Source organism: Megalops cyprinoides, chromosome 3 (genome assembly GCF_013368585.1).
Source record: "Megalops cyprinoides isolate fMegCyp1 chromosome 3, fMegCyp1.pri, whole genome shotgun sequence".
Classification (NCBI taxonomy): Eukaryota; Metazoa; Chordata; class Actinopteri; order Elopiformes; family Megalopidae; genus Megalops; species Megalops cyprinoides.
The window spans coordinates 16,889,112-16,916,514 of NC_050585.1; the positions used below are offsets into that span (position 1 = coordinate 16,889,112).

General features: G+C 44.9%; 1 protein-coding gene across 1 annotated transcript in view; it reads right to left on the minus strand.

The window, feature by feature from the left end:
* Nucleotides 1-20,539, minus strand: part of LOC118774282 (nectin-1-like) — a 91,244-nt gene extending 70,705 nt beyond the window's left edge. Inside the window, exon 1 of the mRNA XM_036523520.1 lies at nucleotides 19,544-20,539. Within this exon, the coding sequence (XP_036379413.1) occupies nucleotides 19,544-19,601 (58 nt within the window). The 5' untranslated portion in view covers nucleotides 19,602-20,539. The remainder of the gene's footprint in view (nucleotides 1-19,543) is intronic.
* Nucleotides 20,540-27,403: the final 6,864 nt, after the last annotated feature.

Below are 27,403 nucleotides of genomic sequence, written 5' to 3' on the forward strand. Positions count from 1 at the left end.
AGCTAAGCATCACCAGACAATCTGAACCCTATGAAACACCTCATGACACCTCTTTTGTGAACTAAGGGGATTATCCCTTGCATATTGTCCCATTTTGAGGTGTGACTTGCATATTGCGCCACTTTGACTGGCAAATTTTCCCCTTTTCATTATATACACAATTTTGTTAGACTCTCTGAACACGGCTGTGGAACCAATGCTACTATTTGTCTAACCTTTGTTATTGTTGTGTGATCGCTCTATTGTTGCAGTGAGTGGCGGGGATCTTCTTCGCTGTACTGCGAGATTTGTGTTACATGTTTGTGTTGATCGAACTGGTCACTCCTGACTTCAAGAAGCTAAAGTTTCCTCGGAGGTCACCAAAGAAAAACAAGGAGTGGACACATTCTAACTTTTCTGAGAAGGTTCTGGGGAGCTAAGCACACATTTAAGAAACTTAAGAGCGAGTCCCTCCCTGCAGGGCACAGCAGACTTAACTCCAAACCGTAATTCCTTCCACAGACTGCATTTGGTGGTCTGGATTTCATGAACAAGATGAGGTTGTGTGTCGTGCGATTCCTGAAAGTGGGCTGCAAATTTGAGGTTTCTGTCCAAGCGCATACACTTGCGCGCACACCCCCCTCTAGAAAACCTGCATGGAAAGTTGGAAGGGCAGGAGATCTGCGCATGATATTATACAAGTCCCTCCCTGCAGGGCATGGCTGACTCTCACTCGGGGCTGTAATTGGTTCCACGGGCCGCTCGTCCCAGGAATTCTCGGCCATTCATCACCTCCACAGGGAATCAAACTGACTCGTCGGGGGGAGGAGGGTCTGGGGGAGGCTTCTGCATTCGCGCTCCAGTCATCAACTCTAACAACAGCATAATCGCTTCCTCGCTTTAACTACAGCAAGACAGCGGCCCAGGAAGCCAAAGACAATTTGTCAATGTCTGGCACATTGGGGTTTTTTTCCTGTCCAAAGGGGAGAAAGGCAATCTCACACACACACACAAAACCCCCTCATAAAAACCTGAGTTGGAAGCTTGGCCTCTGTGTTCCGGCATTATGTCCAACTTTTGCCAGGTCTATTCCTATCCATTGTTTCTGGCACCTAAATCAACTCTCTAATATGAAGTGCTCCCAGTGGCTTTGCAGACATATTTCCCTGACTTCTGCTTCACAATCAAGACAGGAACTATAAGCTTTCCAGTCTGAGTTCCAAGCTTCCACTCAGCACAAGTCTACTGCGGGGGGTCACCAGCACACTTCCTGAGCGTCCTGATGTGTTGAGCAGATATCAGCCTGACCAGCTCCCTGCCTCCCGGAAATAACACCTGTTGCAGACAATCGCATTTGACCTCATGAGCCAGTCACATGACCCTTTGTTTTCTTTGTCTCAAGAGCCACCTGGCTCAAACTGACAGAAAGAGAAAAAAACATCTTAATTATGTTTGCTTTAACAACAAATCCAGATCCAGCCCTGGGTAGTTCTAGCGAAGCAGAGGCCATTGGCTGAGCTGTTAAATACTTTGAATTTACATGCCAGCTTTTTTTTTTACTTTAATGCATCTCTCAGGAAGACCTCTGAACAGTCTGTACCAAGTCTCAGCCACAGCAGTATTTTAACCAGTTTTAGCGTGCATTTTTATTAAATGAGGATACAGGAATAGAGGGCTTGGGGATGTATCCAGGCATGAGCACGATCAAAGACGCCATCTCCTCTCTTGTGTTACCGGGTAGCTTTCCATGCAGCGTGCCAGTGGCACTGATCTGTTTAAATAACAACAAATGTTCCAAATAGGTTTTCCAGGTAACCACAATGCACACTGTGTTAAGAGGCGGGGACATTTCCGAACACTGCACCCTGGTGCAGGGTGAATAGTTTCACACCTTTCCTCGGCAAGGAAATGAGAGAGATCTAAACATGTGAAAATGAACGATGTGCTAAGCTGCGTCAGAGCATATCTCAAATTGAAACATGATGAAGCGCTTATGCAACACCCCTGAGGATGACCCACAATTTGTACTGAATGAATGTGAACCAAACTCACACAGTAACTAAAGGACAGCATATGGGATCATTGTAGCATTTGACAGTCTTATGCTGTTTTTTTTGGGGGGGAGAGAAAATCAGAGTTGCATATTCTTGCACTCCAGTTTACCGAAATGGACAATAAAAATGACAATAAAAACCACAGGTTCCTATCATTTTTAATAGAGGTAAAATGGACTGCAAGAGATCATGCAACTGACTTTTTTGTGAGGTAAATGGCAAGTCTGTACCTCCTTAACACAGAGTATCTTCCAATTTCATTTATGCCAAACCTGATAATGAAATAGCTTCCGATTTCTGGGATGACGTGCTGTTGTACAGGTCTTTCATTGGTTGAAGTAACCAGAGCCAAACCAAAGCTTTGGGTACTGTATCTGATCTCACCTGTGTCAGGTAGAGGCCCAACAAAACACAAAACTGCCGCATGTGCCTGAGAAGACTGCTGCAAATGCAGGGTTAAAATGACCCTGAGACATGGTTCAGGTTACCTACTGAACTAACACTTTCACATGATTGCAACTGTAAAATCTATACTTGAAAATACTAATGAATAAATTATCATCTATTTACAATTTTACTTCATGACTAAAAATTCCATCTGAGATACTTCAAAAATCAGTTGAAAAATTGTTAATACTTGAATAGTTTCCCTCAACCCCCCAAATATCTGCCTGGCCAAAGAATTTTGTACAAAGCAGTCAGCCCAATTTGCTGTACAAATACAAAGAAAAAAAATTTAAGTCAATGGGTTTATTTTACTGATGCATCAATATTTTCCATCTACAAAGGCGAAAGCCATTTTTTCATCCAAACCTGAAACTGAGGAAGTGAAAAAATTACACCTATTAAAGGTGTGCAGGGATTATATTTCGACAAACACTTTCATTTCCCTCCCATGATATTCATACAAATGGCCTCCTCCATCATGTTTCTCCAGAAGAAAAATATCAATTTCCATTATATCAAAACACACAAACAGAACATTGTGAGTGTTGTAGCTTAAAAGGTAATAGATGCCTCTTTGAAGTTGGGAAACTCTGGGTTTTTCTTTTTTTGTGATGGACAGAGATATTCCAAATACAATGTGGACAGTACTTTAGGCCTTTTGTTTGATAAGTTCACAAAACTTTATGGGGGAAAAACTTTTTTTTTTTTTTTAAATCTGACATTTGTCACATAAATCGGCCCAAAAGGTGATTTTTCAGTAAGCAATACACCCACCGTACTTAGCACCCTAAAATCCTAGCACAGACAAACAGGTAGCTGTACACTGTACTGTACCACCCAAACATTTCAGCAAAATCCCTCAGCAGAAAGCACTGCTGAAAATATTAATATTGCTATGCTATTGTGTCTCACATGTGTCACAAGTAAAAAGAAACAGTGCCAACAGTATAGGCCCACAATGTCACAGAAGTCCAAACTGGCCTCCTCTGGATTTGTGTGATGACTTTGGTTTTAAATTCATTCTGTCGCTTTTCAGATCTCGGACCCCTTAGGCACAGGTTAGCCCTCAGAGTCCTTGCCAATGGATGGCAATGGGATGTGACAGGAGGTATCAGGCTGAACTACTGGTGAATGAGGAGGCTCATATCTTGAAGGTTGCAAGTTCAAATCCCATGGTGGAACACTTCTGCTGTACCCTTGAGCAAGGTACTTAACCTGAATTGCTTCAACTGCATATATGGATGAAATGTCAAATATAAATCTCTCCAGATAGGGCTGCCTGCAGAACAAATGAATAATTTAATAATGTTATGTATGTCGTGTACGTTCAATACCTTCATCACTTGAATCGCAGTCTCAACAATTCCCACTCCATCCTCTTCAATAATCTTCACCAACATCATGATACATGGTCTGTTTTAAAGGGTGTCTCGTGACAGCCTGACAGCCACAGGGGATCCCGGATCACTTCATTATTTGTTCCACAAATATAATCATTAGGGTACAGAGAGACTAATTTTAGATGGAGGGGACTCACATGCACAGATAAAGTAAACCTGCAGTTATGGTGTCTAATATGTAGACATATTCTACAGCAATGCAAAAAAAAAATTGGGGAAGGTTTCTGCTGGACCAAAGACCTGTGTGGAAAAAAAACTTTCAAACCTGCCATTTATTCTGTAGCCTCACACCAACCAGTCTATGCTCTCCATGCTCTTTAACACAATCAATGAGATGAGGGTGAATTATGAGGTGAGCCTGCATGCTGCTAAATTGTTGCAGTGGTACTTAACATGATACCTTTTGGATTAGATCTGTCTTTGACAAAATTCCAGTCCAGATTAATTACATTTTCATACTGAATGCTCATCCATCATCCAGAGGGTGCATTTCCCTAATGTTTAATCCTGATAATATGTGGATTTGAGGCAGAGAAATCTGCTTAACCTGACAGTGAGGCTACAATCAGACACCGCCACTTCCCCAGGGGGTCAGACATGGGCATAAATAAGGGCTTGGCTCATCGGGATATTGCCAGACATTGAGGAGACAATGTGGGACACAGTGGGAACTTGGGAGAAAATCAATACAAAATAGTGTATGTATATTGTCCTGTAATAGGTGCCAGTAAAGCTTCTCCTTTGACTCACGCTGCGGTACTCTTCTTGCTGCAAACTGTGTTGCTTTGATGCTCATAAATGATACCAGCTAGTGACTCAGCAATATCAGTGAAAGACCATACAAAGAGGAATTAGCTGAAGTCGGAGGAAAAAACTCTAAGAAAGTAAGGCATTCCACTTCATCTGTAGATATTTATGAGTAACTGCTGAGACAATTCATAAATTAATTAAGTAAGATGTTACTTGTAGAATCAAGTATAATGTTAGTCACTAACTAGCTAGCTTTCACTCAAGCATCTATGGCCTGTGTTTTACTTTACAAAATAACTGGGACATGAATAGTTATCTTCCAAAAACTTGTAGGGCAATGAGTTTTATCCATGGCATTTCTGAATATGCAGTGACCGTTTTCAACCCGATGCACTGATAAATCAGTATATTTGTTCCAGCTCCAGACAAATGTTATGTACTAGTTAGCGCCACGCTGTACAAAAACTGCATTATGTCTAAGAATACACAAATTCAGTATAAATGGGTGCACATTTTGACAATGTGTCACACCAGACTACAAAAGCCCAGACAGACACCTCTGTTCTTTCCAGACTGCCAGGAATTAGTCATTCAGCTCCAGTTCCACGGTGGCCCAGTTCGATCTCCAGCTCTTGGGTAGATAATTCCCATTAATGCTTTTCACTGTTGTTCACTTACGAAATTGCAAGCCCAGACCTCAGCGATTGTTTCAGCCTGATGAAGGAATTCTAATTCAACTATCAACATCCAAGCAGCTCCTGCTGACCTGCTAGCCCCTCAAGAAGCTGATGTCCTCAATCTGTTCCTTATCATTGACCTGTGTTTCACTGCTAACAGATTTACACCCCCAATGAGCATATGAACATACTCACAGACAGTTTCCATTCTTCATAAAATTAGCTATCACTCACTCTTCCACAAATATTTCCAGTTAGCACTGTCCTCCTTTACACTCCTTCAGACTGCTAATGTAAATTTGCTCGCTGGAGTAAACTACGTGTTCACCCATCTTTTCATGCTAAAGTAAAAAAAAAAAAAAAAGGTGAGCAGAACCCAGGAGGGTGAAAGAAGCAAATGTACAATTGCTATCTGCGTTCCAAATGAGTCAATAATAATCATGTCAATGGCATAATTAGCTGGCAGATGGAAGACTATGGCTGAGCATCCCTTCCCCCAACAAGAAAACAAAACGGCCACATACCCTTGGGATTACAAAGGAGTACAGTAACAGGATTTTTCAGCTCTTAAGCATTACTAGAGTCTAAGAAGAATGAAGTTGTCATTAGGGGAGGTAGGTAAAAGCGCTCAAGTGGTGCGCCTCTGAGAGTCCATTCATTTACACAACAAACGTCTATCACACTGCTAAAAGCAGTATAAAACACATTAGCACAGCTCAACAATCTGTTACATGCCTAATTACAAGAAATGTGGTTATTTCCTCATCTTTGCATGATTACCAGTTTAGGCAGAGTAATTTAGACATGGCTCTTTTACTCTGAAAATCCAATGCCTTCCTTGAAAGAGATTCTTAAATGTAGACACATGTTTTAAATACATTGTTAAACACAGTGAAATAACAAACTGTGAGAAAACTATACACCTTTAATGATGAAACAATCAGGACAGTATATAAATGTAAGAGAAGCTTCAGACAATATTAGCAGACAGAATATCAGAGTCCAGCCAGGACTTGTGGTATTCTAGGTGTAGGCATAGTATTCTAATCTTATTTTGCTAAACTTTTTCTGTTTGTAAAGTTTTGTCCAAGTTCAATTCACCTGTTTATGTATTAGCTGAGAGATTGTGCATAATAGTTCAGAGTGGGTGGATAAGGTCTAATGCTTCGCTTTCATGCAGAGAAACTGTCCAGGGAGCAGTTTAGTCTATTTAAGTCACTGGGGAACAAATCATTTCCACCCCCACAACTAGTACCCTGGACAACTCAATGCAATACCATGTAAATAAATTCATTTAAATGCTAATTTTGGGGGAAGGGGCAAATGCTCTTTTGTCCCTTAGGAAACATTTCCCCAGCATAATGGCCCTCAATTTAAGAGGCACCTACCTGTAGGGTGGTCTCATGAGAAACTCAATGGGGGGAGACTTTGGCTGGACATTCCAAGCAGTTCTGTCCAGTGCAGGCCATTGACTTGTGTAATGGTAACTCTGCTTAATTTAACATCCATCTACTTTTTTAAAATAGTGACTTAATATCTGAGGAAAAAAATTAATCTCACATTTAAATTGATTTCAAGACCTAATCAGGTATGCATGTTAACAAACACTTGTTGAAAAACTACTCAGGCTCATTCAGAAAACAGCTGTAGCCACCCCTGAAAATAATCCACTCTCTCTTTTGCAAAATCTTGCCCACAGTGCAGCTGTTTTATTGGAAATATTTCTCTTTGCGGCACCAACCTGTGGAAATGCGACAAAATAAAATTTGAAATGCCGCAACTGTGAAATGTTGCACAAACATTCCTGTGAGAGTTAGATTAACTGTGATTCTTGAGTGTGGGGGCACAGTGAGATATCATCTCCGGTCTCTATCTACTTTTGATGCATTCATTATGCTCTTTTCTTGGCTTGATCTTTACGCCAAGTAACTGCTCACAGTCTGTGTGCGTTTGAGAAGGCATTTTCCTTCCTTGCTGCGTATCTTCATCTGTGGTAATATTCATAGTCCGAGTTTCATTCTTCCATGATGGGTTCCTCAAATACAACTCACTGGTGGTTATTCCACGGTCACGGTGCTCTTCAAAAATATATACAAAAATTTTAGCAGCATGCTCATAAAATAAAATTCTCCATCACAATCATTCACACTCCTTAAGCTTCCAAATGCCAATGGTGCACTTGGTGATTATGGTCTAGTCTGGCTTGAAATATCTGCATTTGATATGTTTGAACTACACACACCACCAGCCAAAGGAACTGTCTGAATGATTAAGAACATGAAAGGAGTTGAGGAAATTTATTGCGTGACCTTTTAACCTCAGAGTGAATGGCTGAATTCTTCCCTCTGCTTACCAAGAGACCTTAAAAGCTGTTTATATGGATGGAAGAACAGCTTGATGATCATGACTGACTGCAGCCACAATCAATTTAGTGTTAGTGTTAGTGTTCACAACATCCTGAAAACAGTAAACTTTATTCCCATGCCTCAGAGCAAGGCAGGTTCTTCAGAGCGTGTAAATATATACATGAGGTTTTCTTCCTGTTATGTTGTTATCAGTCATCCATTACACAGTCCTAGCTTCATTACGTTTGGTAATGTGTCGATCATTGTGCTGTGTAAATAATGGCCAGTTTAGAAAGGAAAAAAAAAATCTTCACTGCACTGCAAATCAAAGCATTGTGGCTGGAGCTCTTCCGATAACATAAAGACCAGGCCTGAGATCAATACATGGGATCATTGATGCATTAACTGGGAGAGAAATATACAGCTGGTACAAATATAAGCACTGACTTTCAGCAAATGATGAGTTTGACATACTTAGCTGAATGGCTAGCCCCAGGCTAAGAAAAACAAAACAATGCAATTGATGTACTTTAAATCAGTTTTAATATCCCACAGAGAGCCTAAAGGTATCTGTAGCTTAGCTAGTATAACATGATTTTCTATGTATCACTACTTTCTAAATAACATTACAGTTTAAAACATAGATCCAAGCAGTATGTATTATAGTCATATACATGCACATAAATATTTTCAGAGAAAATATTTTCAGAGAAACTGATCACTTAATGGTTGATGGGATTGTCTGATTGCTTTTCTTTATCATTCATAAATAATACAATGCATCAGTGCCTCATTTTTACGCTAAGACTGACTGAAAATTTGTGCCCTACTAGGTATATACACCCAGCTCTACTGGGTATACAGAGCAATAATAGTTAATTAAAATTTAGATGAACAATTGCACACCACAGAGATCCAAAACAATTTTCGTGAAACATATAAAAATATTTCAGCTCCGCAATATCCCAGATGGAATATCCACATACTCAAACGCCATTAAGTAGTTCAACATCCACAAATAAATATGCCTCTTTTAAATCCTGATCATCCACACAGGCCAAGGGGTAATCATAAAAAAAAGATGAGGCAAGACTTACAGCATCTTGAAAAAAATGCATCAGTTCAAATCACCCATATTACATGACACAAGGAGCCGCAGTACAGACAGACATCCATTTACAAACTTGGATTTCTGACTTGGATCATTGGAAATTTGGATAAATGAGAAGTTTGCCAAGCAGAGGTGCATTCAGTAGGCAAGTGCTGAGCAGCATTTTCCAATGGCACAGATGGGAGATGAAATTAATGACTACTTTTACACTAGCACTGAACTTAAACACCCATTAGAACCTGTGTGAGATGTGTAACATCTGTCAGTTGAAAAGACTGCAGTTTGACTTCAATGGATCAACCTATTTCTGCTGTTATTGGTCTAGTGGCTCCAATAATTTCCATTTAATACCAGCTCAGACCACCTATAGCCAAAAAATTCCCACTGGCTGAGAGATCCCCCCACCCCCACAAGCAATTCCCATGGGATTTGAGCTAAAATAAAAGATTAAACTGTATGAGGGAGCAGCCTGCATCCCCTTGCAGTTCTTACATGTACTGTAAACCTTTTTTGACCTGACAGCAGGATAAAAATCTAAATGTGTGCCTATTCAGCAGACTTGATGCAAATGTCAAGACACAATAAAGCATGCTAAATTACAGGTATGAAGACTGATCACTTTTCTATGGTTAAATAATTAAGGACATAATTGCACTTGCATGTCATTTGATTCAAGCCTGGACAGAAAATTAGAGACCCTTGTTCACTGTTACCCATCCTTTTATGAACACAGGAAAGACAAAACAGAAGATATGCCTGTTTCAGCCTAACCTTCATAGTATCATAGAAAATGTTTTTTTTTTTTTTTTTTAAATAAATGCCTCTGTAATAACCCCATAACTATTTCTTCCTCTTGTACGTTGTGGCCTTTCACAGCTGTCAAAGCATACATTGGAACATCAGTCTGTCATCTATATAATGTGCAACAGCCATCACTTCTGATTTCAGAAGGCTATGATCAGGCATATTGGCAAAAATGTAATAACAGGTAGCTGAAAATTTACACTTCCTGCATGCTTGACCTACATCTTTTTTCTTGTCAAAATACACATTATGATCAATTAATCAGTACAACTTGCATGTTTGTTAATGCTTCTCTTATATTATGAGTGTGGTCCACCTTTGCAAAATTATAATAGACAATTAACTTCTCCAGTAAAGGGCGTCGGTTTGAGCCAGATATGCTGATCAATATTGCTCTCCATAATAAACACGGCCAACTTTCTGCCTGAAAATATATTCATGTTTAATGTAAACCTCAGCTTGCAAATAAAACACTGGAACAATAATATCACTGTCCTTCCTTGGTTTCATTGGTTTCCATTTCTGGGGGTGAAGGTAATTACTCTGGGAGCGATGTGGTGTAACACGATTTCCCACGTGCATTCATTTTTTACTTCTTGAATGAAATATTAGCAAAATGTTCCCTCATTCTAAGTTGGGAAAGCTTTTTGGTTTTATTTTGAAGCACTGGAGACAAAACAAAGTTTGGCATCTTTCACATTGCTTTAATGATTATGTATGTCACCCCGTAAATAGACTGGAACTGCATAATTTTACTGTGGCGACTCTAGCAGGAAACTGCAGTCTACACACAAATCAGAGCTGAATGCTTGCACCGTACATGTGAGTGTGAGCACTGAGGTTAATCACCTCATTACAGAAGACATGAAAAACTGTTCCCTGGCTGATGGTTTTTGTGCATCAACTAAATGCTTTACATATTCATGAACTGACTGATTCATTCTTTGGGGCATGAATTATACCTTCAGACAAACGTATGCTTTTCCACACCAGTTCACATATATTTTAATAAGATACTACGGCAGAGTTAATAACCCTTGTGTCAGGACTCCGCCCCCTTAAGCCGCAGTGTTTTTGTTTTCCCTGTCCTTGTGCTTTTGTTTTCCTTGTGTTCCTGCCCCGCCCGGCTCCCCGCCGGGTCCCCGCCCACCTGATTCCCTTATTGCCTGCACCTGCCTGCCTGCTCACCTGCCTCCCATCTCCTCGTTACCTCAGCCCTATATCTTCCCTACGTGTCTCTGTCTCGTTGCTAGTTCGTTGCAGTGTGTTTCACCTGTCTCGTCCCCGCGCTTTGTTTTTGTGATTTACTTCTTCATTGCCGATCCTGCCTGTTTCCTGACCACGATTCCTGCCTGCCGTTTTGATCTGATCGCTGCCACTCTCCTGCCTGATTCCGGACCCTGTTCTCCCTGACTCCCGTCTTTGGATTTGCCCCCGGATTGCCTCCCTGTGTTTTGAACCCTGCCTGTCCCTGGATTCACGAACTGCCTGTCCCTTTCTAATAATCGCCTGGAACCGGAACATCCTGTGGTCCGCGCTTGTGCCCCGATCACCGGCGTAACAGAACGAACTAGCCAGCATGGACACAGCGGACCTACCTCAGCTGAGGACGGCCCTAGAGCTCCAGGGTGCTCTATTGGGCGGACACCAGAACCAGCTGGATTCCATCGGCCGGTCCCTGGAGGGTTTCGCCACCAGCCTCGCTGAGGTCTCTGCGCGGCTGCACCAATTGCAGCTCGGCCAGGAGAGCCGACCTTTTCCGCCAGCGGCTGTCTACCCACCGGCTCCGCCAGCGCCTCCCGGCCGGGAGCCTCGGCTGCCACCCCCCGAGTCGTACGCGGGGGACCCGGGAACCTGCCGCTCGTTTCTCTCGCAGTGTTCCCTGATATTCGAGCTGCAACCCTCCACGTTCCCCACAGACCGGGCGAGGATCGCCTACGTCATTACCTTGCTGACCGGACGAGCGAGGGAGTGGGGTACTGCTGTCTGGGACGCCGGCGCTCCCTTCTGCAACTCATATGCCGGATTCGCCGATGAGATGAGAAGGGTGTTTGACCGTTCCAGGCAGGGCCGCGAGGCAGCAAGAGAAATGCTGCAGATTCGCCAGGGTCGTCGCTCGGTGTCGGACTACGCAATTGACTTCCGCACCCTGGCTGCCACCAGCGGGTGGAACGCGGAGGCCCAGTTGGACGCCTTCCTTCACGGTCTCGCGGAGTCCATCAAGGACGAGCTGGCTACTCGGGAGCTGCCGGCCAGCTTCGAGGCCTTGGTGGACCTGGCCATCCGCGTAGACCAGCGCCTTTCGCAGAGACGCAGGGAGAGAGCGTCCAGCAGCCTGCCCGGTTCCGTCCGTGAACAACCCCTCCCGATGCCGGCCAGAAGCCCTGCACCACCATCCCCGGGAACCTCCGAACCGATGCAGGTCGACCGCACCCGCCTGTCTCCCGCGGAGCGACAACGGCGAATCAGCACCCAGTCCTGCCTATACTGCGGGCAGCCTGGCCATTTTGTGGCGAACTGCCCGGCCAAGGGCCAGCGGTCACCCGCAGCGGGGGGATTGCAGGTGAGTGTAACCCCCCTGCGTCACTCCCCCCAGACCCTTCCTCTATTTTCAGCCACCCTGCTCGTCGGAGGTCAGAGCCACGCTGTCTCCGTCCTGATTGACTCCGGGGCGGATGGCAGTTTTATCGACGCCAACCTGGCAACCCAGCTGCGCCTGCCCCGCGTTCCCCTGCACTCGCCGTTGGAAGCCCACGCGATCACCGGGGCTCCCCTGGTTCGCGTGACCCACGCCACTCCCCCGGTCGACTTCCTCGTCTCGGGCAACCACCGCGAGGAGATTGTTCTCAACGTCATCCGCTCCCCGCAAGCCGCCGTGGTCCTGGGTCGCCCCTGGTTGGCGCGACACAACCCCCACATCGACTGGGAGGGCAACCGAATCCTGGGCTGGAGCCCCTTTTGCCACTCCCACTGCCTTCGGGATGCCGTTACCCCGGTGTCGTCGATCGCTTCCGCTCCCGAGGACTTCCCGGACCTGTCGGCGCTGCCGCCCGAATACATGGACCTGAAACTTGTCTTCAGCAAGTCCCGCGCCACCTCGTTGCCTCCTCATCGCCCGTATGATTGCGCCATCGACCTGCTGCCCGGCTCGTCCCCCCCTCGGGGGCGACTGTTTTCTTTATCGCCACCAGAGACCGAGGCCATGAATAAATACATCCGGGAGTCTCTCGCGGCCGGTCTCATTCGCCCCTCCTCCTCTCCTGCGGGGGCCGGATTCTTCTTCGTAGGGAAGAAGGACGGCTCCCTCCGTCCCTGCATCGATTACCGGGGCCTCAACGCCATCACCATCAAGAACCGCTACCCCCTGCCTCTTCTGTCGTCCGCCTTCGAGTCGCTACAGGGCGCTACCGTCTTCACGAGACTCGACCTCCGTAATGCCTACCACCTGGTCAGGATCCGCGAGGGGGACGAGTGGAAGACGGCGTTCAACACCCCCTCGGGGCACTATGAATATCTGGTCATGCCGTTCGGTCTGACGAATTCCCCAGCCGTGTTCCAGTCCTTAGTGAACGACGTCCTCCGAGATATGCTCAACCAGTTTGTGTTCGTGTACCTCGACGATATCCTGATCTTCTCTCGCTCCCTGCCTGAGCATGTACAGCACGTCCGCCGCGTTCTGCAGCGCCTGCTCGAAAATCACCTGTACGTGAAAGCGGAGAAGTGCGCCTTCCATCAGCACACCACTTCCTTCCTGGGTTTCGTGATCACGGCTGGAAGTATCCGCATGGACCGGCAGAAGGTCCGCGCCGTCGAGGAGTGGCCTCGCCCCACCTCCCGCAGGGAGCTGCAGCGATTCCTGGGTTTCGCGAACTTCTACCGTCGCTTCATTCGCAACTACGGCACGGTAGCGGCTCCCCTCACCGCCCTGACATCTGTCAGCAGAGCGTTCACCTGGGCTCCGGCTGCCGAGGAGGCATTCCGCAACTTGAAGGCTCGTTTTACCTCGGCGCCTGTCCTCACCCAGCCCGATCCCGCTCGTCAGTACGTGGTGGAGGTGGATGCTTCGGACGTGGGAGTGGGGGCGATCCTGTCTCAGCGATCGGCTGCCGACAACAAGCTCCACCCCTGCGCCTACTTTTCTCACCGCCTTACGCCCACCGAGCGTAACTACGACATCGGCGACCGGGAGCTGCTAGCCATCAAGCTGGCGCTCGAGGAGTGGAGGCACTGGCTGGAGGGGGCGAGTGTTCCATTCTTGGTGTGGACTGATCACAAGAACCTCGAGTACGTCCGATCAGCCAAACGCCTCAATCCCCGACAAGCCCGCTGGTCTCTCTTCTTCTCCCGTTTTGATTTCACACTGTCATATCGACCAGGCTCTAAGAACGGTAAACCTGACGCCCTCTCGCGCCAGCACGCCCCTGCCGAGGACTCCCAGGAACCCAGCACAGTCCTGCCTGCCCGATGCGTTGTCGCAGCGGCGCTGTGGGACGTCGAGACCGCCGTCCGCACCGCCCTCCAGAACGAACCGGGCCCCAGCTCCTGTCCCCCTAACCGCCTGTTTGTTCCCCAGTCTGTCCGTTCGCAGGTTCTGCAGTGGGGGCATTCATCGAGGCTCGCGGGCCACCCCGGAGCCCGGCGCACAGCGGCGTTCATCGGCCAGCGGTTTTGGTGGCCCACAATGACGGAGGACATCCGGAAGTTCACCGCCGCCTGCTCGGTCTGCGCCCAGAGCAAGACCTCCACCCGACCCCCCGCCGGTCTGCTGCAACCCTTGCCTGTTCCCAGACGGCCCTGGTCCCACATCGCCCTGGACTTCGTCACCGGTCTGCCACCATCTGACGGTAACACCGCTATCCTCACCGTCGTGGACCGGTTTTCAAAAGCTGTGCACTTCGTCCCCTTATCCAAACTGCCCTCCGCCAGGGAGACCGCTCAGCTACTCATCAGCCAGGTATTCCGGCTGCACGGTCTCCCCTCTGACGTGGTGTCCGACCGAGGACCCCAATTCACGTCCAACTTTTGGAAGGCATTTTGCAGGTTACTGGGGGCCACCGTCAGTCTGTCTTCTGGTTTTCACCCCCAGTCCAACGGCCAGACCGAGCGGGCCAACCAGCAGCTGGAGACGGTACTACGGTGTTTGACGTCTCGGGAGCCGTCGGCGTGGAGCCAGCACCTTCCCTGGGTCGAATACGCCGTCAACTCCCTCCCCTCTGCTTCCACGGGGCTGTCGCCCTTCCAGTGCTGTGTGGGCTATCAACCTCCCCTATTCCCGGCCCAGGAGGAGGAGGTGGGGGTCCCCTCAGCAACGGCGTTTGTGCAGCGCTGCCGTCGCACCTGGAGACGCGCGCGCATCACTCTGCTCCGCTCCTCGGCTCGGGCTAAGCGGTTTGCTGACCGCCACCGCTCCCAGGCACCCCGCTATCGCCAGGGTCAGCGGGTGTGGCTCTCCACTCGGGACCTCCCCCTCAAGGTAGACTCCCGCAAGCTGGCTCCCCGCTTCATCGGTCCTTTTCCCATCGTCAAGGTGATCAGCCCCACGGCGGTCCGGCTTAAGCTCCCGCTCTCTCTTCGCCGTGTCCACCCCACCTTCCACGTCTCCAAGGTTAAGCCCGTCGCCCGCAGTCCTCTCTGCCCTGTTCCCCGGGCTCCTCCGCCGCCCCGCCTGATCGACGGAGCGGTGGCTCACACCGTGCGCCGCCTGCTTAAGGTTCGGCGTCGGGGGCGCGGTCGGCAGTATCTGGTGGACTGGGAGGGTTACGGTCCCGAGGAGCGGAGCTGGGTCCCTGCTAGGGACATCCTGGACCCGTCCCTGATCCGGGACTTCCACCGCCGACACCCTGGCGAACCCGCTGTGACGCCCGGTGGCGTCCGTAGGGGGGGGGGTACTGTCAGGACTCCGCCCCCTTAAGCCGCAGTGTTTTTGTTTTCCCTGTCCTTGTGCTTTTGTTTTCCTTGTGTTCCTGCCCCGCCCGGCTCCCCGCCGGGTCCCCGCCCACCTGATTCCCTTATTGCCTGCACCTGCCTGCCTGCTCACCTGCCTCCCATCTCCTCGTTACCTCAGCCCTATATCTTCCCTACGTGTCTCTGTCTCGTTGCTAGTTCGTTGCAGTGTGTTTCACCTGTCTCGTCCCCGCGCTTTGTTTTTGTGATTTACTTCTTCATTGCCGATCCTGCCTGTTTCCTGACCACGATTCCTGCCTGCCGTTTTGATCTGATCGCTGCCACTCTCCTGCCTGATTCCGGACCCTGTTCTCCCTGACTCCCGTCTTTGGATTTGCCCCCGGATTGCCTCCCTGTGTTTTGAACCCTGCCTGTCCCTGGATTCACGAACTGCCTGTCCCTTTCTAATAATCGCCTGGAACCGGAACATCCTGTGGTCCGCGCTTGTGCCCCGATCACCGGCGTAACACCTTGATTGTAATTGTACAGGGTGTCTTTTCACCCCCTATTCTGTACACATTGAAAAGTGACACCTACACCAGGTCCTGTAGCATCCAAAAATCAAGAGTTTTAGAGGTGCCTTTCTGAGCAGGAGTTTGCCAACACTTTGAACAACAGGTGATTCAGGTTCTGATTCAAACAGCGGCTTTGATGATTCAAATGATGCCTGAACTTGACTGAAAACTTTCCAGAGCATGCCACTAAGTATACACATAGTGTCGCTTGCCTTCTGCCCTGATATCAAGGGGAACAGGACCACCAGTGAACCATGTGGAGTACTCTGGCTTCAGGCAGAGGAAAAGTACTGCAGGATTTCAATTTCCATTCACCAAACTGCCTGCCTCTAATCCTCTGCCCTGACAAAATGTACTATCTACAGGACAGTAAATATAAACAAATTAAGGATGGGAAATTCTAAATGGTAGATCCCGCCGTACACACACACACAGCACAGATAATGTTGCCCATGGAGGTGCATCACCTATTCATTCCCAAGTACCCCCTTTTGGTTTTTTCATGAAAAACAAAATGAAAAACATCGGATGATTCCAAAAAGCTCGGCATTTTTCGACCACAGAGAACTGGGGCACGGTTTTACAAACACCGATCAGTCTAAAAAGGATGAAGTCCACATTGCCACGGGCAAGCAATCATTTGATTTGTGGCGTAACTCGGCAATGAAAGCCGTTGCAGTAGAACCCCATTTCCCCAAAAAAACGTCTGCCTCACACCCTACTTTTTAAAATGCTGGTTCATTTGTTTATTTGGTTTGCAGGCCTACTTAACAGTGTGAAGAAATACACAGGTTACACAAAAACAAAATCTTCACAAAGGCACCCCCTTCCTTTCAGTGTAGTGTCACATTTCATGTAAATGCAGTGGACTATGGACCTTAAATTCCTGAACATTTCCAAAAGTGGAAGAATTCTCTGTGGACTGTGAGCTCCGTGAACCAGACCTGGCATGTTGTAATATGTTTGGATAAGATGCTAGGTGTATTGAGTCGGGCCAAATTTTCCAGAGTTGATATCTGATGCTGCATTTGGCAAGGCTGCACAGCAAAGTTCTGTTTGTCCCTTAAATTACATGTGCATGCTATGAAAGAAATGGCAGGGCCATGTTCATTTAAATGCACTGTTGTGATCAACAATCTGTGTGATCAACAAACAGTGCTTTTACATGAACACGGCCCTGCCAGTTCTTTCATAGTAACCTGCGTGGCCACCCATTTAATCCCATTTATTTCTGTGCAGAAAATCAAACTGCCTAATGTAGTTTCATAAATGTTTTAGTGTGGGAATGTGATCACAGTACAATAGTCAATTAGGTCAATTTAAAGCCACCGTAGAACATAATGAAAGTAAACAAACTGCTGTAACAACCAGGGGGGAGTTCAATGACCTTCACTTTTTTCCTATGTTTCTGTTCAGCCACTTCCAGCTAGACTGGCTGGCCGGATTAATTATGTTTAACAAAGGTAGGGTTAGTCACAACGAGCAATGGCCCAGTCAGGAGAGGCCTTTATTAAATAATCTGTTTATTTAATGCTAACTCCTTCAAGGGCTGTAGGCTATAATTTATGAGCGAGTCACACTAACATCACTATTTTATCCCCATTAGCACACAAGTAAGGCTGAAAGCCAGCTGTCGAGGTTTCTAATATGATTTTATGTAACTACTTGTGTTGATCCTCATTTCATGGTGGGGAGAGCAACTGTAGTTTGAATATTCATTAAATGTTTTACTTAATACTACACTACTGAGGTTGGATTACAGTCCACAAGGAGACATATTTTTGATCACAGTACAGTTAAATAGCAGGATACACTGTAATTCTTATCAGACTATGCTTGGTATCACCTCATACTGGCTAGATCATGTAACCATTTACTTGCAATTACATTGTAGAAACCTAATGTTTAGCTACATGCATTAACATTTTTTTTCAGTGATGTTACTATGGCATACAAGTTTGCAAACTGCTCATGTCCACATTTGCATTCTCTCTGAAAACACATCTTAAGTTACATGAGTACCCTTCCGTTAACAGAGCTTTACGTGTATGGGTTTAAAAGGGTCTTCAGTTAGTGTGTAGATTGTTGTAGATTCAGGAAAGAGACTTTCCATTCTACATCTGCAATGTGATGTCACTGGTAGCTGTGGTCTCTGTTAAAAAAAAATGGCTACACATTTGGGCCCATACTGCATTGGAGTCTGTAGCACTACTGTGTCTCATAGAACAGTCCAATAAATTCATTGCTGATAAACTGATAAAAAAGACAAAAAAGTGGCTAAACATAAACCCAGTGTGTCCTGTTTCGTGGCGCTGCTAGCAGTATGTCATATCTTCTGCAAATCATGTCTGCCGTTAAAATTCGAGACACTGCTGAATCACTCGTTTTTGACAGTTCATCTCTCGAATGGTAAAATCGCCGTTCAGTTTATAAATACACGCTGGAATAAAGACCGGGTCGTCTACGAAACTACCAACAAGTAGACGTCACTTGCATGAGCTTGGATGTTTCCTTCCCCGTAATATCAGCATATAAAATGTATATACGATATAGAAACACACATTTGTGAAATACGGAGCCATTAAGTTCGGAACAACAATTAAGAAAACTTTGCAACGATTTCACGACACAGATCGGAATAATACACAACAGAAATGAACACCTGGCGTTTTATTGTGCACTTTGTTGCACTGTTGCGAATCCTGCAATAATAATCATTCATAGCTACGTGTAAATACATTGTAAGCAATGACCGTTGTGTTCAATCAGGGTGTCATTCGTCTTGCACATCAAATATGAGAAAGCGTCATTATGAGGATAAAGGATTGGCTAAAATTATAAACAGAGACTCCTATTCAAATAGATATTGAGACGAGTATGTAATGTTTGTACGATGGACATATCCTACAACAGTAGAAATCTAAACAGTTGGATTGGTTGGATAACTATAACTATAGAAAAGACGTAACACTCCCTTTCTTCTTTCCAAACAAGACTAATTTGAGGTCGCATTCAAAATGTCACGTGCTATGTGTTTCGCTGAAGCTGGCATACTCCAGTCAGTTAATGTCATTACAGTCAACACTTCTGCTGCTTGTGGCTTAGCGCTAGAGTAGATTTTTTTTTTTTGACATTCTCACCTGAACAAAATAACCATCGCATCTCTGGTCAATCCAGCAAGCCATATCACTTACGCTATCAAAACTATCGCCATAAATCTACTCGGGCCCTGTGAAATACTATTTAAAATTTCGAGCAAGTTTGAATTCAGGAATTAAAACAGCTGCGTTTGTTTTCATTTTTACCACATTCACTGTTTCATACATTTTATTATCTACATTTCACACTGTTGGAATAGATAGCTTCTCGCATATGAAACATTGTAATCATATTGGATTACGAAGATGTGAAATATCCGATAAAAATCAAACATTTTCTACTGCGTTTAAACCAAAAATGGAATAGGAGTTCTGACAGAGCCAACGCCATTAGCTCAGACTGGTGCAGAAGAGTCTTACCTGGCATGCAGACAGCCATCAGGAATATCCAAAAACTCGTCAACACCGCCATCGCCATGTATGCAACGTTTCCCCAAATGTTCAGACTTCCTTCGAGTGGCCAGACGTGTTCAACCTAGACGATTTCGTTCAGGCATTCAACTTGAGCGCGAGATACAGTCCAAATTCCAGTTCGATGTGTTGGGATATGTAGCTACTCCTGTGAGATCGGAGTTGAAAGACCCACGCAGACAGAGCGACAGAGATTTAAACTAAACGTGTGATGCTGATAGGGTCTATCTCTAAATTTAAGACAGTATCCCAGGGCAGCGCGATCCCAAGTTGTGCAGTTAACCGAGTTTGTAGTTATGTCTGTTCTTTCCCTTTTGCAGGTTGCAGTGCAACACGCTCGCAATCCACGATGCAGAGCGGTGGCGGGTTACATGCAGCACGAAGATGGGATCCCGCATAAACCGGTGTAAACCATAGGTAAATCAAGTTTAGCAATCCATGATTACCCAGTGAAAACAATTCCACTATATCTATATCCAGAATGTTCCCAGCTGTGCGGCAGCTCGGTCTGTACGTTTACCCCTCTATTAGTTTTCGGAATAGAGGAGGGAGGGCGGGGGTACTCGATGCTTTAGTACCAAGTTCCCAAAACACATCAGCCGTTCCACCTACTTTTCTTTAGCTCATAATACGCATAAATATGGAACTATGATTAATACATATATATGTATATATTTTTAAATGAGATACTGGCTGATTATTTCTTCTTTGTTTCCTCAATACTGTCTCGTGCCGCGAAGTTCCAAAGATCCAAGCTTGTCTCCCCCCCTTTTTTTTTTTGGAAATCTTAGCACGTCGAGATAGTTCGTAGGTTGATCACAGTACACGTTTTCCTCCGGTTCTGTTGTTTATGCTGAGTTCCCCCCCATCGACGACTACGAGTGCGATTTTTCCTGCTGAAATGCTACACAACAGATACTGTCCGGCTGAAACAGTGTCTCACCCCGAAATGCTTCAATGTAACTGACAGCGAAGGGGAGATCAGAATCGCATGACGTTAGATAAGGAGGAGCTTAGGCTTTCCTGCAAAGGTAGGGGGACCAATTATGCTTCGCAAATTGAAAGTTTGAGTATGTGTCAGTGTTTAAAGCTTCACATAGTAATAAATAGCTCTGTCTGAACTTTGGCGGTGCCATTGTGAAAAAAAAAATCAAAATAGTCGTGAAAACGAGTTGTAGCCTATTTGTAAGTGTAGTTTACATGTCTATATTCGCATTGTGCCTAGCCTAGAGAATACATCAGTGTATTCTCGACCACAGTGTGGAAAGTAGGATTTGGGATGGTGAAAATGTAACTTTACATCATCTTGGTACTGCGGGTACGTCACCGAACCATTGCATATTTGGTTGCCATGTGAATTCTCCATTCACCTGAGCAGAAGGCACGTAGACCACAAAGATTTCACTGGCCCACTAGCATGGACGTATGTTTATCCTAAACATCTTGCAATGATTTAATATACGTTGAAGTAGTGTGACGGCAGAATCCATCGCAGCTGTTTACCATTAATAAGACGCAGTTGTATGATGTGGGGGTGGAGAGAGGCAGTGAAGTCCGAGGTACTCACGAATAGACCCACATTTAGATCCCATTAACTGACGTCAGAGAAGGGAGGGTAAAACTTTGTAAGCCTGTCTGCAGAGCTTCCAGTATAGCAATTTGGTTTAATTATTTCACCACATGAAATAACATTTCCATTGATGTCACCCTACAACAAAACAATTATGGGTATTTGGGGATAAATGTATTACTGTCCTCTCGGCTTGGTGACTGAGGTTTGATGTTGCACGGAGTACTGTGAAATGTCTGTACAGGAAAGAGGAAAAAACAGACTGATCCTTCACTGAGTGTTCTGAATTTTTGCCTTTAACTTGGTATGGAGGATTAATTTGTTGCGGGGAGCACTAATTGCATTGTAAACAAGGCCAGACAATTTTATAGTGAACTCTTCAGCTGCTAAATCTGCAGGCTTATTGCATCGGCTGTCACAACCTGCCAAAAAATCAGGAGCAAACCAGTTGCCGTGTTTTCTTGGTTTGCCATGAATGTGTGGGCATACATGCTTGCCTGCCTTTAAAATACCTATATCTGTTGTTTCTTGTTGCATATATAGAGAGATTGTAAATGTTCCTGTTTTACAGAATGTATAGTCAGCACTTCTTTCAAAACTAAGAACAAAAAAAAAAACATGAGGTGAAAATGGGTGGAAGTCATATTATCTCCTGGTTAATTGGGTCAAGAAATTGAAAACTGGTCACTAATGGGAAGAGTCAGTGAAGAGAGTTAGAGTGTGAACCTGAAAAAATCTGTCACTTTTGTTCAGGTTCAACATGGAGAGTCTGCTGCCTGGGGAGAGAGAGACCAAATTCCCAAGGCTCAAAAGTTGCGATGCAGGAGGGGCCAGAATAAGAGAAATTAGCAAATGGGAAGCACAAGTGTGATGCTTTAGCTGTAACCCTAAGCAACTAATTAAACTGAATGTAAATATAAGAAAAAAAATTCACATTTTTGCTCAAATAACTTTTAAAAAATTATATGCATGCACATCACCATCACCCATAACCATACAAACATTCAGTAAAAATACCACTGCATATGGTTTCTGACATTTTCTGAACCATTATGCTCCATTCAAAAAAGGTTAATCATACTTTGTTCATGATTTTTTTATGTAAATCATACCTTTAGATGGCAGCTTAAAGTGATTCATTTAAACATGACAATATGCTTCCTTAGTTTCCTGAATGTAAAGCAGTGTGATGAAGCAGCAGGGACCATTGCTCATTGAGGACATTATTAGTCATCATTCCTCCCAAAAATATGTGCAGTTCAGTTTGTTCTTTTGTAAAGCACAAAGGCACAAGAGGACAGGAGTCGTCAGTATCAATAGAGGTGGAGAGGTCCTGGCGAATGTGAAAGACAAGCACACAGCAAAACATCGCCCTCTAGTGGTCAGTGACTACCCAGATGGTGGAGAAATGAAGTCACGAAGGGGCTTCAGGCAGTGCAGGGCCAATTCAATTAGCTTGATTCCATAAATGAACAATCTGCCTGTAATCAAATTACTAAAAGAAGCACACTATCCAGTGGTAATTGTTTTTCCGTGCATCTAAATTCTACCATAGTTAATTATTTTTATGCGTTGCTCACGTGCTTGCAAATGCAGTGATAAAAGTACTGTACGTGGCTTAAAGGATGAGAACAGAATTCCCATTTCGATGTGTTCCATGTACACTACTTATCACGGTGAAATTATACTGCTATATAACCCTTTGTGAAAGTTGCCATGCGAAAATGCTTGACCAGGCAAAATCTTTCACCCCCAGAAAATTGGGGTCAGTGCACGGATCAGATTACAACCGTTATCCCAACACTTAGCTGTTGGAAAAAAATGGAGGGGGGCTCTGCAGAAGCGATGAGCTGACAGCCTTAAAGAGAGAGGCCTCATGGTGGGGTCCTAAATAGTCTTCTCTCATAGAGAAAGACAGAGAGGCTGCGGGCCAGGACAGAGAACAGGTCACCAAAGTCCACCCAGCAGACTTCAACACACTATGAATGGATGTGACCCCAGGAATCAACAGGTGGTGTCTGCTGCAATGAGCCACAACTGCACCAAGACTTGCAAATGGCTTCTGTTTGACTGATTATTATTGCCTCACCCCTCACAAACTGCAAAGGTCATCCAGATGGTATACCGCAAAATATTAGCAAAAATAGTCATTTCCATGCAAAAACGAGTACATTACCTAAGCACAAAATTTAGGGGGTTTATGTGGAAAGCAAGAAATGTGTTGCTGTCGATTCACATTTCTTTCATATATTTTGGTCAGAAAGCATAAAATTACTTTGTGGTGACCATTATACTAGTGTACCTAATCTGAATTGCTCTTTTTTAGAATGGTCTGAAAAGAAAGTTCTGGCATTGCACCATGACAGGGGGAAAGGAGGGAAGCAGAGAGAGTTTTGAAATATTTAATTTAACTCTATTTCTGGGTCTGTGAATTGCAACCAAAAGAAAAAATAAATCATGCCTGAGTGAAGACATTCTGCCCTGTGAACTTCCACCATCCTTACAGCAGCAGAATCGGGCTATTTTGGAACAGTTTAAAGGATTAATAGTAATGACTCTTTTAGTGAGACTGGCTGAAGTTGTGATTGATGTAATGACTGTAATTTAATATACTTGCCCTAAACTGAAGGGTTCTTGCTACTCTGAATTAAACAGCAGTCAGACATTGCAGTTTAAGTGGATCTGGAACTAATGTGTCTGAAACTTGTGGCTTTTAATTCACCATCTTAACGCAGCAGACCGCCGTTTATTTATTGATGATCCCTTTATTGATTTCACAATCCATGAATCTGTAAGTAATGGTCATTAATATTGGTGCAGACAATATTAGTGTTTGCCTGTTCCCATCAAATACACTTGGGAGAAGAACAAAGTTCATAAACCATGTTGATTAGCCAATGACAGCGAAAGATTTCTCGGGCCTTTGGGATTTATCCTGCAGGGTTTGGCAGTGCGAGATCAATAGTGATAAAGAGAAAGGGATGCAGTGGTGTGGGGGTGGTGATAAACACGGCTTTGCGTTGTTGACTCAGTATCACGGGCCAAGGGCTATCCACAGGAGCTCTCTGTGGTTTCGCTGCCTCCAGGCGTACATGAGGACAGAGCAGGGACAGCATGCTTTCACTCTGGGTCAGTTTTTTTTTTTCCACTTGTTCCTCCAGAACTTGAGCCTGTTGAACATGTAGTCAAGGAAGAGTTTGCTCCCATCTGCATATGGCCTTGAGCTTCCTGCCTAAATTACAGGTGTATCACAATGCACCAATAGCTACTGTTGCTCCATGCAACATGGCATGGTGTTGCAATTCAAGCTGTCAGCAGTGAGAGAGATTTTGTCTTTGTCTTTCTCCTTTTACACAACATGTATATTTAATGTGATCAGAATATGATTCTAAAAATAATACTGAAAAACATTTTAGTGTCACCTTGTACAAATTATTTTTGAAATTTGAAGTGCTTTTTGCAGAGTGGGTCCAACACCTGGACGCTCCAATGCTTTCAGTCATTATATTGAACTTTTATCATGAAAATGAATCATTTGGAACAGTAAATTTGGATACTGAATGAGCCATTGCAAGAGGAACGTTTCAGCAGTTCTGTGAAATGCCCACTTGTTCCCTGTCTTATAAGGGGGAGGATATAGGGTGCATGTTATATTGGTGCAGTGGCATTGTTAGGTCCGATCATTTGGGGCTATAGCCCTGAATATTTTAAGTCTAGCCCCGAATATTTTCGCGCTGAAAAAGGAGGTGTTTATAGCAAAACAACAGGCAGACTGTGTAACAGAGCGGAACTTGACTTGCAGCGTCCCAAGGTGTGATAATATTTATTTATTATTAGGGCTGTCAACGTCAACGCGTTAATGCTCATTCGCGATTAATCGCGAAACTTTAACGCGTTAATGTTGTAACGCAAATTAATCATATTATCAAGTCTGACCGCAGCTTCCTTCCGTAATTCCAGCGCGGATATTTACCTGGCTGAATTACTGAAAAGCGTGGCAAACGCAGATGTGCTGAACGGCAAATTTCGTTAACGTTGACAGCCCTATTTATTATAAAGGTAGATAAAACCTAACCAACCTACCGATGCCGATCCTTAAAAAAAAAAAAAAAAAAAAAAAACAAGCCCCAGGCAAACTTGACTTAGCCCCTGATCTTTTCAATAGCTAGAAACGTATTGCCCCTGTATTAGTGTGTCTTTATTACCTTTTATGCTCTTCCATAACACACCACATGTTAATATCACAGCATCCTGTGGACTGGGGTTCAAGCCTGTCTCCTGTGAGGTCAGGCACATTATATGTAGCTGTGTGCATGTAACATCCTCCTCTGTTTCTTTGAAGCCAGCGGGCCGTGAATGGAATCGTTGTGCGCTCCATTGCCTTGAGTGTGTCAGCTTAGGCGGGGATGTATAATTCATTAACCCTGTGTGTTTAAGAATGAGCATGTTTTACACCGCCTAAAGGAAGAGTATGTAGATGTCTTTCTGAATGAATTTTACACAGCCATGTCCTAAAATCAAAGGACATTGCAAACAGAAAAAAATAAAAGAAAAACAGTGTCACCATTTGACTCAAAGGCATGATAAAAGCATAGACCTGATGGTAATTCACTTTTCTCCTCATTTATTTTGGTGACAGATTAATCGAATCTTCCATTACAGAAAGCCAGTAACTATACTGTTAAATATCCCTCTGAGCTCCTCAGTTATCCGCCATATATTGCATTCCCGAGGTCGATCGATCAATTACAGCTTTTCTTTTATAGAGCAAATTCAGGGAGAAAGAACCTACGCATGCAAATTTCCCATTCACTCTCTCCAAAGAGGAGACTACCACATACATTTTATTCTTGCTGAATTTTTTTTTTTGGCAATACTTGCACTAAAGTCATTGTACATAGTTTGTGATATGCCGGTCAGCTTTGTTATTTTGTCCCAGTCTTCCCTTTCATGTTTTTCCTCACTGTTGCCTGCCTCTCTGGCATATTTTCACCACCCTGACAAAGCAGCAAAGCTTTGCTTTGCTGTCTAAAAAAACACATGGTTCATCTGCTTTGAGGTGGAAGTGTGTATGTGTGTGTGTGTGTGTGTGTGTGTGTGATTGTGAGAACACCCTCCCGTTGTAAGAGAGAACCATTTATGTGACTCCTCGTGTCATCCCTTGGCAGAGAGAGCAGCACCCTCACACGAACGGTTAAGGCGGACACGAAACGCACACAATTTGAGTTAAGACAACGGCAACGCTTCACTGACAAGATGGCACCGCCAGATGATTCATCACCAGAGCCCCGCTGTCACCATGGCTGTCAATCAGTGGCAGCTGTCACTCGGCCCGTGTCGCTGCTCCGAAGGACTCCCTCTCCCTTCTCTGTGCATCGCGGTTCTGTGCTACAGCCCTCCCTCCCCTCCTCAAAAGTGGGAAGTGTGTGTGTGTGTGTGTGTGTGTGGGGGGGGGGGATCATCTGTTGTCATAGAAACCTAGTGAACCTGTGAGGTGGCTCTGTGTGAAACCCATTTGCCTTATATCTTTCTCTGACTGACAGAGGCAGTGGGGTCCTCACTGAAGTGATGCGCAGGTGATCCTCACAGCGCAGGTGATCCTCACAAAATCAGACTTATGTCCAGGTGAGGCCGGACCGATGTGGCAAATGCAAACACATTGCCAGTAAGCAAGGTTAGGCTGAACATAACAAGGCTATTGGCATGCTCTTCTGCCTGCTTCATTTACACAGCCTTGACTTAATTTAAAATTTGCAAGGTAAACTGCTTTTTTTTTCAGAGAATAGCACCTGCAGCACCTAACAGCACCTGCATTTTCCAATCATAAGTGGTCATCAATAATGGAAAAATACTTTTTGTGTAAATAAATAATAAAAAAACATATATTTGATACAAATAAATTAATAAGCTTTAAATCTCCTCTATCACACTTTTCAGATGGACCTTACATGGACTTGTATTTACTCATTCACTCTTCCTCCCAGGATGGAAAAACATGGAACGAGCATGGTGAGTGAGCACATAAATCCTGCTGCTCTCCACTTATATTTACTGTTTTTATATTACCATTGCACAAACACAAGGAAAAATCAATCTAGTGCCAGACAGGACGAAATGTTAAGACACCAGACACGGCGCCCACTTTGCCTTTAAACAGCATTTCTGCCTCTCGCTGCAGTGCAGTTTATTGGTCTTGGTTTAGATGCCTTAAATTACAATCCAAAAATCAATGCAGACGG